Raw genomic sequence first — 12,426 nt, 5'->3', positions numbered from 1 at the left:
AAGGCTAGCTGTGGCTGGGGTCAGCAGCAAGGGGAAGAGTCGATATGGACAAAATATAGAGGCACCACATGTGGAACAACGCCAGAGCCGAACCTTCTATTCAAAGTGAGATGCAAAATCACTGGAGAGTTTTTTTCAAAGTGAGATGCAAAATCACTAGCACAATCTGATCTACATTTCAAGTAAGACAATCATATAATTTATCATTCAAACAGGGACATTTGGGTGAGTGAATGAGGGTGCTAAGAATAGTTATGTTAGGACAAAAGGCTTGTTACAAGACTTTCATTTTAAAAGGATGCTATGTGGAGCCAACCTGAAGGGGTTCCTCCAGCCAAATCTGGAACTGATCAAAATATATCATGATAGTATTAAAAAACGATTACAATTAAATAATGAGGCTACATTGATAAAAACAAGTAAAAGTTCATTTTTTTAAAAAAGTGATACAGATATATATATATATTTCATATTCTTTTCTATTATGGTTTATCACAGGATATTGACTACAGTTCCCTGTGCTATATATACTATGGGACCTTGTTGCTTATCCATCATATATAATAGTTTGCATGTGCTAATCCCAAACTCCTAACATCCCCCTCCCCCTGCCTCTTTCCCCTTGGCAACCACAAGTTTGCTCTCTGTGAGTCTGCCTCTGTTTTGTAGATATGTTCATCTGTGTCATATTTTGGATTTTACATATAAATGGTATCATGTGGTATTCATCTCTTTCTGACTTACGCTGCTTAGTATGATAATCTCTAAGTCCATCCATGCTGCCACAAATAACATGATTTCATTTTTAATGGCTGAGTAATATTCCATTGTGCACATACATACCACACCTTCTTTATCCACTCACCTGTCAGACATTTAAGTTGTGTCCACGTCTTGGCTATTGTAAATAGTGATTCTATGAACACAGGGGTACGTGTATGTGGAAAAGCTCTTTCATACAGTGCAAAGTCAACGAACAAATTTAGAAGGAAAGGCACAGTTAGAAAATCATCTATTAGCAACCATCATAACGATAGCTGATAAAGGCAAGAATAAAAACTAAAACTGATATATAAAAGTTTGAAAAGTAACAGGATATTAACATAGTCTCAATGTATCTCCCCAAAAGATATTTATCAATTACAAAAGACAATAAATTTCCAAAAAAGAAAAACGGTATACGTCACCTTCACGAGATGGCCAAAGTTGACACTGCCAGTAATAGAATCAATCAAGCACGTGCTATGTAATATGATGGGGCTTCCCAGGTGGGGCTCAGTGATAAAGAATCTGCCTGCCAATGCAGGACACACGGATTTGATCCCTGGGAAGATCCCCTGCAGAAGGAAATGACAACCCACTCTAGCATTCTTGCCTCGGAAATTCCATGGACAGAGAAGCCTGGTGGGCTATAGTCCATGGGGTCATAAAAGAGTCAAACACAACTTAGCAACTAAAAAACAACAATGTAACATGATACACAGAGAACTCAGCATCACTTCTTAGGTTCAGTTCAGTTCAGTTCAGTCGCTCAGTCGTGTCTCTTTGCGACCCCATTAATCGCAGCATGCCAGGCCTCCCTGTCCATCACCAACTCCCGGAGTTCACCCAAACTCATGTCCATCGAGTCGGTGATGCCATCCAGCCATCTCATTCTCTGTCGTCCCCTTCTCCTCCTGCCCCCAATCCCTCCCAGCATCAGGGTCTTTTCCAACGTCTTTTCCAACGAGTCAACTCTTCTTAGGTATTACTACCCAAAGTGCATAAACTGAGGGCTTCCCTGGTGGCTCAGTGGTAAAGAATCGGCTTGCAAATGCAGGAGACTTAGGTTCGAACCCTGGATTGGGAAGATGCCCTGGAGGAGGAAATGGCAACTCACTCCAGTATTCTTGCCTGCAAAATCCCATGGACAGAGTAGCCTGGGGGGCTACAGTCCATGGGGTTACAAAAGAGTCAGACATGACTCAACAACTAAACAACAAAGTGTATAAACGGAATTTAATCATAAGGAAACAAGCCTAAATTGAGGAATATTCTACAAAATAACTGGCTTGTACTCATCAAATTGTCAGTGCCATAAAAATACAATGAGAGACGCTGGAGCCATTCTAGATTAAATGAGACAAGAAAGACAAGTCAACTGAATCAACACATAATCTTGGATATTTCTCTGTTATAAAGGACATTACTGAGACAACTGGCAAAAATGTGAAAAAGTTTCATAGGTAGATAACAGCATTGTGTCAAAGTCAGGCTCCTGATTTTGATCATTGTTCTGTGGTTATGTAAGAGAATTTCTTGTTTCAAAAGATGACACACTGAAGTATTCAGGTGTTAAGGGGCATCATATCTGCAACTTAAACAGTTCAGAAAAAAATAACTGTAGGTGTGTGAAGAGCGATGGGGAAAGATAAAGCAAATTTAGTAAATGTTAACATTTAAGAAATCTGGGTGAAGGGTATGCACAAATTCTTGAACTATTTTTGCAAATCTTTCACAAGGCTGAAATTATTTTTTATTTAAATGAACAAATACCCACACACTTACAGAGGTTTCAGTGTAGAGAACAGATTAGGTGGGGGGATGGTGGTGAATGGAGAGTTAGAAACAGAGTTGAACCAATTAAAAGGCTATTGTAGATTAAGGACAGGGGTCATGGAAGATAGCAGAGTAGGAAGCTCTAGGAATTGGTCTTTCACCAAAAGAACTGAGCTGGCAAGAAATGCCTGAAGCAATTATTTTGAAACTCTGGAATCTAGTCAACACTTTCAGCATCCAAGGAAGTGCTTGATGAAGAAAGAGGCTGGTAAGTTTTAGTTAATTTCAGCATTTGGCATAGCACCTATCATTTTTCAGCTCCCAGTCCCATGGCAGGAAGCAGTGGGAACAATAAATAGCCCAAGATGCTACTGTAGCTTGCTGGTGCTAGGATGTGCAATACAGATCTTGTCTCCAAATATCAAGGTTATGTGTCTTTTTTTTCCTTTTTGCTACACTTGCAAGATCTTATTTCACCAGTCAGGGACTAAACCTGGGCCATGGCAGAGAAACCTCAGAATCCTAACTACTAGGCCACGAGGAAACTCCCACAGTTTTGTATCTTGATCACTGTTTTTGATTGCTGAGGAGCTGGCAAAGAGGCTCACCACTGTCTCAGCCCCCACGGCTGAAGTAGCTTCCCGAGCAAAATGAGACAAAGAGATTTAAAGAAAGAGAACACTCTTTTCCCCCCACTTTTTCTCTTCTTAATGGATCCAGGCATTTAAGGAAATCTTTGTCAAGTCACTGACAGGGTGGACATAATGACATAACAGAAGAGACTTCAGTGACTATATACAGCAATGAATATACTCTCTACAAAAAAAGTTTAGAAAAGTCACTAAACAGACAATTGCAGCTTTCATTCAGTAACAACAGTAATCTCCAGGGAGGGAGCAGAATCTGATTTCCAGAGTTACCACATTATAACACTCAAAATGTCCAGTTCTCAACAAAAAATTACAAAGCATACAGACACATGAAAAAATGCTCAACATTGCTAGTTATGAGAAATATGAAAATCAAAACCACAACGAGGCATCCCCACACACCAGTCAGAATGGCTGTCATCAAAAAGTCTATAAACAATAAATGCTGGAGAGGGTATGGAGAAAAAGGAACCGTCCTACACTGTTGGTGGGAATGTAAATTGGTGCAGCCACTATGGAAGAGAATGAAGGTTTCTCAAAAAACTACAAATAGAACTATCATAAAATACAGCAATCCCACTCCTGGACATATATCCAGAAAATAAAAAAACTTTAATTCAAAAAAGCACATGTACCTCAATTTTCATAGCAGCACTGTTTACAAAAGCCAAAACATAGTAAGAATTCAAGTACCAATCAACAGATGATTGATTGGTTTGAAAGGATGTGATATATATATCACACACACATATATATATATCAAAATACACATAAAATAATGGAATATTATATATATATTATAATGGAATATTACCCAGCCATAAAAAAGAATGAAACACTGCCATTTGCAGCAACATGGATGAACCTGTAGAATATACTAAGTGAAATAAGTCAAAGACAAATATTATATGATATCACTTATATGTGGAATCTAAAAAATAATACAAATAAATCTATATACAAAATATACTCACTAAGAAAACAAACTTTAGGTAGCAGAGGGGAAGGAGAGGAAGGAGGGATAAATCAGGAGTATGCAATTAACAGATACAAACTATACATAAAATAGATAAGCAAAAAAGATTTACTGTATTACACAGGGAACTATATTCAATACATTATAAATAACCTATAATAGAAAATAATCTGAAAAATATATATATAACTGAATCATTTTGATGCTCACCAGAAACAAACACAATATTATAAATCAACTGCACTTCCACTGTTTTAAGTTACAAAGCATACAAAGACACAGTTGCAGTGAGTAGGGGCTACTCTTTCTAGAGATGAATAGGCTTCTCACTGCAGTGGCTTCTCTTGTGGAGCACAGACTCTAGGAGTGCAGGCTTCAATACTGATAGTTGCAGTTTGTGAGCTCAGAGCATGGGCTCAGCAGATGCAGCGAATGGGCTTAGTCGCTCTATGGCTTGTGAATCCTTCGCAGACCAGGGATCGAACCCATTTCCCCTGCATTGGCAGGCGATTTTATCCACTGTACCAACAGGAAAGTCCCTAACACCATTCTAACGCAAACTCTTCCCCAAAACGGGGAGGAACACTTCCTAACATTCTATGATACCAAGCCAGAAAAGGATACAAGGACAGTACAGACCAATATCCCTATGATTTAAGACACAAAAATCCCCAACAAAATACTACCAAACTGAATCCAAAATAGTACATTAAAATGATTCTAAACTATGACTAAGTGAGATTTATCTCAGAAGTGTAAGGATAGTTCAGATAAGGAAATCACAATGTAATACCCCATATGATCACTTTGATAGAAAAGGCACAGGACAAAATTCAACATCCTTTCATGAAACATTGAAAAAAACCTTGAAGTCACTATGCTAAGTGAAAAAATAGCAGTCCCAATAATCTCCAGGGCTTCCCAGGTGGCGCTAGTGGTAAAGAATCTGCCTGCCATGTAGGAGATGCAAGGGATGGGAGTTTGATTCCCTGAGTCAGGGAGATTCCCTGGAGTAGGAAATGCTCCAGTATTCTTGCCTGGAAAATTCCATGGACAGAGGAGTCTGGTGGGCTACAGTCCATAGGGCCACAGAGAGTCAGACACAGCTTAGCAACTAAGTACATAATAACCTCTAAAAGAATAAAATATGTAGGAAAAAATTTAACCAACGATGTGAAAGACTTGTACATTGAAAACTACAGAACACTGCTTAAAGAAATTAAAGATGACCTAAATAAATGGAAAGACACCCCATGTTCATGAACTGATAAACTTGGTATTATTAAGATGGAAATACTCCCAAAGCTATCTACAGATTTAATGAAATCCCTATGAAAATTCCAATGGCCTGTTTTGCAGAAACAGAAAGGCTTACCTTCAAATTTGTATGGAACTACAAGGGGCCCTGAATAGCAGAAAACAATAATGGAAAAGAAAAACAAAATAAGAGGAATCACACTTCCCAATTTCAGAGTTTTTTTACAAAGCTACAGTAATCAAAATAGTGTGGTACTGGCAAAAAGATATATCAACCAATGGAACAGAATCAAGTCCACAAATAAATCCTTACAAGTATGGCCACTTGATTTTCAATGGGACTACAAAGCACATTCAATGGAAATGAACAAATAGCTGGGACAACTGGCTATCCAAATACAAACAAATGAAGCTGGATCCCATCTCACTTTCAATTAAAAGATTAACTCAAAATAGATCAACGACCTAAACATAAGAGCGTAAACTATAAACTCTTAGAAGAAACCACAGGGTAAATGGCCATAACTTGAATTTAGCAACAGATTCTTAAGAGCTGACATCAAAAGCATAAAGCAACAAAATGAATAAATTGGACTTCATAAAAATTAAACACTGCTGGGGACGTCCCTGGTGGTCCAATGACTAAGAATCTGGATTCCCAATGCAGGGTTCCGGGTTCAATCCCTAGTCAGGGAACTAGATCCCCCTTCCTACTGCAAGTAAGACCCAGTACAGTCAAATAAAATAATAAATAAAAATAAATATTTTTTTAAAATTAAACACTTTTGTGAATCCAAAAACATTGTCAAGAATGTGAAAGAGAGCATGCAGACTTGGAGAAAGTATCTACAAACCACACATCTGATAATGATCTTGTTGTAGCTGCTGTTTAGTCCCTAAGTCATGCCCGACTCTTCTGTGACCCCATCAAGAGTAGCCTGCCAGGTTCTTCTGGCCACGGGATTTTCCAGACAAGAATACTGGAGTGGGTTGCCATTTTCTTCTCCCAGGCATCTTCCCCACCCAGAGATTGAATCCACAGCTCCTGCAATAGGAGGCGGATTCTTTACCACTGAGCCACCTGGGAAGCCTAATGATCTAGTAATCAGAATACACAAAGAACTCAATTCAACAATGTGAAAACAACCCAATTTAAAACTGGGCAAAGGACTCAAATGGGCTTCCCTTGTGACTCAGCTGGTAAAGAATCCTCCTGCAATGCGGGAGACCTGGGTTCGATCCCTGAGTTGAGAAGATCCCCTGCAGAAGGGAAAGGCTACCCACTCCAGTATTCTGGCCTGGAGAATTCCATAAACTGTATAGCACATGGGGTTGCAAAGAGTTGGCCATGACTGAGCAACTTTCACTTTCACAAAGGACTCAAATAGACCCTTTTCCAAAGAAGACACATGAATGGCCAACAAGCTCATGAAAAGATGTTCAACATCATGGTCATCAAGGGAAAGCAGAACAAATAATAATAGATCCTAGTTCACACTCACTGGGATGACGTTCATTTAAAACACAGAAAACAAGTATTGAAGAGGATGCAGAAAAATATGACCCCTTGTACATTGCTGGTGAGAATGCAAAATGGTTTAGCTGTTGTGTAAAACAGCTTGGCAGATCTTGAAAAAGTATACACCACACACCTTTTAGGATGGCCAAAATCCAGAACAATGACACCACCAAATTCTGACAAGGTGTGGAGTAACACCAGAACTCTCTCATTGCTGGTAGGAATCAAAATGGTACAGCCACTTTGGAGGATGATTTGGCAGTTTTTTACGAAACTAAACATACTCATACCATATGATCCAGTAATGGCATTCCTTGGTATCTGCTCAAAGATGAAAACCATCTGCACACAAAAATCTGCACACAGATGTTTATAACAGCTTTATTTATAATGCCTAAGCTTGGAAGCAACCAAGATGCCCTTCAGTAGTTGAATGGACAAGTATACAAAGATATATTATTCAGTTCGACCCCCTGGATACCAGGCTTCCCTGTCCTTCACTATCTAGTCAACCACTAATCTACTTTCTGTCCCTATAGATTTGCCAATTCTGGACATTCCCCAAAAATAGAAGCATATGTAGTCTTTTGTGACTGGCTTCTTTTATTCAGCATGTTTTCAGGGAATTTCCTTTATTTTAATTATAAAGTGTGTGCCATGTATTAAGACATAAGGAAAAAATATGGAGACTATTAAAGGACCAATTATGAAAATAATACAGTTAATGAATGCAATGGCAGATGAAGAATTAAAACATCCAACTCAGGTAAATCATTTATAAAATATAAACCAACAGATGTATAAATGAAACCATTTTAAGATGCAATAGAAATAAGCAAATCAGGGTAAAAAAACTATGTTAGGAAAATATTTTCTAAAACAAACTTCTGTTGGGACTTCCCTGGTGGTCCAGTGGTTGGCAGTCCACCTGGCAGTGCAGGGGACACAGATTCGATTCCTGGTCCAGGAGAAAGCCACATGCCTCGGGTAGCAGGGACCGTGGGCCACAACTCCTTGCGCCTGCCCTCTAAACTACTGAGGCCTGCAATGCCCTAGGGCCCAAGTTCTGCGTCTAGAGAAGCCACCGTAAACAGATGCCAGCACACTGCTACTAGAGAGCAGGCCCCGCTCACCCCAACTATAATACAAAAAGCCCTCACATAGCAACAAAGGCCCAGAGCAGCCAAAATAAATAAACACATAAAAATTCTTTTAAAAATTGTTTTCAGAGAGAACATTCCCTAACAAAGATTTAGGAAAAGTAATCACAGGTTTAGTTAAAGGAAGAAAAAGGGAGAGCAAAGAATCATTGTCTTGAGAATAAAACCTCCTCCAATCAAGTGTTTCTCAAACAGTGGTCCATGGACTTTGTGCGTCAAAATCACTGAAGAACTGGCTTTTAAAAAATCAGATTTTTAGTCTGTGCCCCAGTCAATCACCAAAGATGGGATTCTGGAAACTATTTTTTATAAGTTTACAGATGACTCTTATAAATACTACCGTTTGAGAACTAATACCTATTTAACACAAATTAATGCAAATGATTAAATGTGTGCAAGAGACAAGAGAATCATGACAATAGCAAAGTGCCTGAAAAAGAGGAAGGTGAAAGAGGAAAAAGGAAAAAATATTTGAAAAACATTTTTTACACATTGTGCTATTGAGAAAAAATAAAGTGATATTTGAAAACTATTGTGGATTTAATGTTGAAAAAAATTCCAAATATGTAAATATACACGTGAGGATCACTCAGGGTATGGACAGGAAAGCATTCATAAATGTCAGGTAAGGTCACGTGGTAGAGAGAGCACACAGTTGATCCCAAATGTTTGCTAATGATGTTAAACTATTTTTATACCAAGTACAGCCATATTCAATTATCTCCATCCTTAACTGTGATAACCTAGACAAAACTTAACTTTTTGTGGTAGTAATCTTTATACAAACACCACCATAAATTGTCAAATATTATGTCAGTACTGACGCACAAGCTCAGGGTCAGGGCATTTACTTTCAGACCAGGTTAATCTCTATTTTTATGGTAAGACATATTTAAACAAGAACAGACAAAATTGAAGTTAAATTTCTCAAGGCTAAGAGCACTGCGTGATAAAACTCAAATTTCCCTGAAAATTACTAAAATATGTATTCAAGGATGGCCTTTACTATTCTAACTGTAAGCAAAGATTCTGGAAAATGAAGTATTAAGTTCTAACTCATAATTTTACTTCAGTGAGGAAAGTTCACTTTAGCTTAGCAGGGTTAAAGAAAAGAAGTTCACTTTTATAACTCTCAAAGACATTCACTAACAGAATACAAAATTTGCCCACTTTCACCATAAAAGGCATCCTCCCATTATAAACTCATAAACCTAATTAAAAGTGCTAAATTCTAAAGTCTCTCTGACTCACTTATTTAGATTAAGCTTATTATCTATTTGGAAACTCAATTATATTCCATCAAACATTAAGAAGCAGATGTTTCAACATTTCCAGACATTGCTCTTGCACATCTTTTAAATGAAACAAACTATATTGGGGGAATGAAGTTGCTAACGCATGCAAATAAATTACATGGCAGGTTATGTTGCTTTCACAGGAGATTTTTATTTATTATCAACATTTGGCTTGATACATGAAGGTCTAGAAGCATCTAAAAGTTCTTGTTGACACCTTTTCATTTCACAGCTTATGTTTCAAAAGTCAGAAACCCCAGAATTAAGTAAAGCCTGAAAGCTGGTTAAGATATAGATGTGTGGACTTAGGATCTCACATTTCTTCCCCCAAAGCAGTCAACCAATATTTATCATTAAGTCCCAACTCCCTAAACATCTCACATGTTCAATGTGGCCTCTGACACAAGTCCAGTGCAACCTATCCACACGTACGTATACACACACACCCCAACAGTCTCCAAATCACCCACACTGGCACAACAGCCTCTCAACATTCACTTGGTTGCTAATCAAGAGCCATTCTTCTTGACACTGTCCATAATCTCTTTTTCCATTTCTACCACAATACTCGCCCCTCAAAACACAAACAAGTTCCTTTTCTCTAATAGCGGGGAGCTTCTCTAACTCAACACACCTCTTCTCCTCCCCTGTTATTCTCTGTCCTGCCTTTGTTACTCAGAAGGTGCAGGGTCTGGGAGAATCTCACTCACCTCATGCTATAGGCACCAGCACCCAGTTCCTGGCCGATCCCGGACAGACTAGCATCAAAGTCCTGCACCAGCCCGGATTCAATCACCTCATCGGCCAGAGGCAGCTTCAGAGCCCAGGCCATTCTGGCTCCTTCCTTGCCCCAGGAGACAGTTTCTTGTACAAAGGCGAGTAGCGTGATCCTACCCAACCGGGGCAAGACTGCAAGACTGTAGAAAACTCCAAACCAAGATCTCACACGCAGCACCCACCAAGCCACCCCCAAGCCCCACCCACACTGCCCACACAACTAATCTCCCGTACCCTCGGCGCCTCGCACTCTGCTGCCCCGACTTCCAAAATCCCTCCCCCGCACCCAGGTGTCTAGAGCGCGAGGGCCCTTTGGCTTAACTCTTCCAGACTGTCCAGAGGCAACCCTGGACTCCTCGCACTCCCTCTGGGATCCCCCCTCGAGCTCGCGGCCGTCACTCCTGTTTTCCAAACAGACCAGCAGCAGCGACCCGCTGCCTAGCCGGCACTCCCACGCCGCTTTCGCACCTTTCCCCCGCCCCTTTCCGCTGGAAATCCCCTCCCTCCAGGGAACCACTCTCCCTTTCCCCTCCAGGCCTCGCTTCCGGTCAGTCCCAAGATCACTTCCGGTCACTTCTTCTCAATTCCACGGCTCTTAGAACCAGATCCAGGTTTCCACTGAGCCGACTCCCCGCCCTCCGCAGCCCCCCACGGCCTCAAAACATGGATGCAGACAGCCCAGCACCGGTTTGAAACCCAGACTAGCCAGGCTCCTCCACCGCCCGCCGTCCCAGCGCCAACCAATCATGGCGTCCTCTTCCTTCGCCGGAGCGGCGAGTGTGACGTCACCCTAACATTAGCCAATTAAGAGTCGACTCCGCTGACCTTGGCAATGATGATAGGCTAGCGACGCCACGACTCTCCGCCTCCTGCGATGGACTGGGCGATCTGGGAGAGGACTGGGGTGCGTCAGGTGGCCGGGTTTAAACGTCTTTCCTAGTAGTTCCCAGGCTTCTGGCGTCCGCTAAGTGGCTAGTCAGAACCCTAAGACCTGGATGGAGCTCTAATTCTAGTCTTACTGAACCTACACCCATCCCCGGCTGACTCTAGGTTGTTACCCAAACGCTGCTGACAAGTGCTTGTATGCTTCTAAATACGCTCTTCTTAAACTCACCTCTCCTGGGGTCAAGAACCTACTTAAGTTCCACTCACCCGGATAGTCTTTTTATCTTCCGAATTCTCCTTTAATGCTTTTCAACAGGAAAGCATGAGACAGGTGAAAGTGTGGTTTTTAAAAGGTGGTGATCCAGGAGAAGGAAATGGCAACCCACTCCAGTATTCTTGCCTGGAAAAGTCCATGGACAGAGGAGCCTGGCGGGCTGCAGTCTATGGGGTTACATGACTGAGCATGTGTGCATGACGGTGGAGGGAGATGGGTTGGTAGCAATAAACTGGTAGAACTAAAAAAAATAAAAATAAAAAAAATAAAAGGTGGTGATCTGAAAATGAGGATTTGTGCTGGCGTCTTCATTTACTGGCTTGGTGACCAGAATAGTCAGTCGTTTAATCGCACCGAGATACAGCTTTTTTATATTTGAAAAAGGGGAATAAAACCATACGTGCTCCACCTTCTTCCACGTGCTCCATCTTCCTCCTTTGAGGTTTAAATAATAATGTCCATTGTTTATTGAGCATCAACTATATGCAGGAACTTTTTTTATCAATAATCCTGAAAACAATTGTAACTAGATTTACAATTCTAAATATAAGTATTAATGACCTTCATTTTTCCGATAAGGAGAGGAGGCTGAAGCCTTAAATTCGCCAGAACTAAATTGGGGTGCCAATCTCAGAGTGGATTATAAAATTATGTGATATTTTATTATAAAGTTATAAGGATAATTTCACTACAAGATATTGCCTTATGAAAGTATTGGTTCATTACTGTATTCAATTTGTACAATGTCTTGAGATAGATATTCAAGTATTTAATTTGTACAATGTCTTGAGATAGATGCCTTTATCACTAGACTATGACCTCCTAAAGAAAAGAGAATACATATTTTTCAGGTTTCTGTTCTAAATATCTCCTAGTATAGTTCCTACATTCAATAGGTTTTTTTTTTAACGCTTATTGAATTTAAAAAAGGAAAGATAGAAAAAAGGTTGACATGAAGTTGACAGCAGTTACAACTAGAGTCTTCTATCTTTGAGGGCTCTGTCTTATCCATCTTCTTACTTTAGTTTTAGTAAGCCTGGCATCCAAGTCTTGGTTCATTCTCAAGACATTTAATATCTCTTAAAGACTTTTTTT

The 12,426-nt window shown here is 40.0% G+C and overlaps 1 protein-coding gene across 5 annotated transcripts in view; it reads right to left on the bottom strand.

Moving 5' to 3' along the window:
• Positions 1-10,921, bottom strand: part of TFCP2 (transcription factor CP2) — a 53,834-nt gene extending 42,913 nt beyond the window's left edge. For 2 of the 5 annotated variants that reach the window (XM_055394748.2, XM_055394749.2), the window contains exon 1: positions 10,106-10,919. In XM_055394748.2, coding sequence (XP_055250723.1) covers positions 10,106-10,227 — 122 coding nt within the window. In that variant the 5' untranslated portion in view covers positions 10,228-10,919. Of the gene's footprint in view, positions 1-10,105 lie in introns of all 5 variants that reach the window. The other 3 variants (XM_055394750.2, XM_055394747.2, XM_055394746.2) reach the window with 3 other exon arrangements.
• Positions 10,922-12,426: the final 1,505 nt, after the last annotated feature.

This window comes from Moschus berezovskii, chromosome 6 (assembly GCF_049115385.1).
Source record: "Moschus berezovskii isolate FMDL1 chromosome 6, NW_MosBer_1.0, whole genome shotgun sequence".
In the NCBI taxonomy this organism is placed as follows: domain Eukaryota; kingdom Metazoa; phylum Chordata; class Mammalia; order Artiodactyla; family Moschidae; genus Moschus; species Moschus berezovskii.
This window is presented reverse-complemented; position numbering and strand designations above follow the sequence as displayed.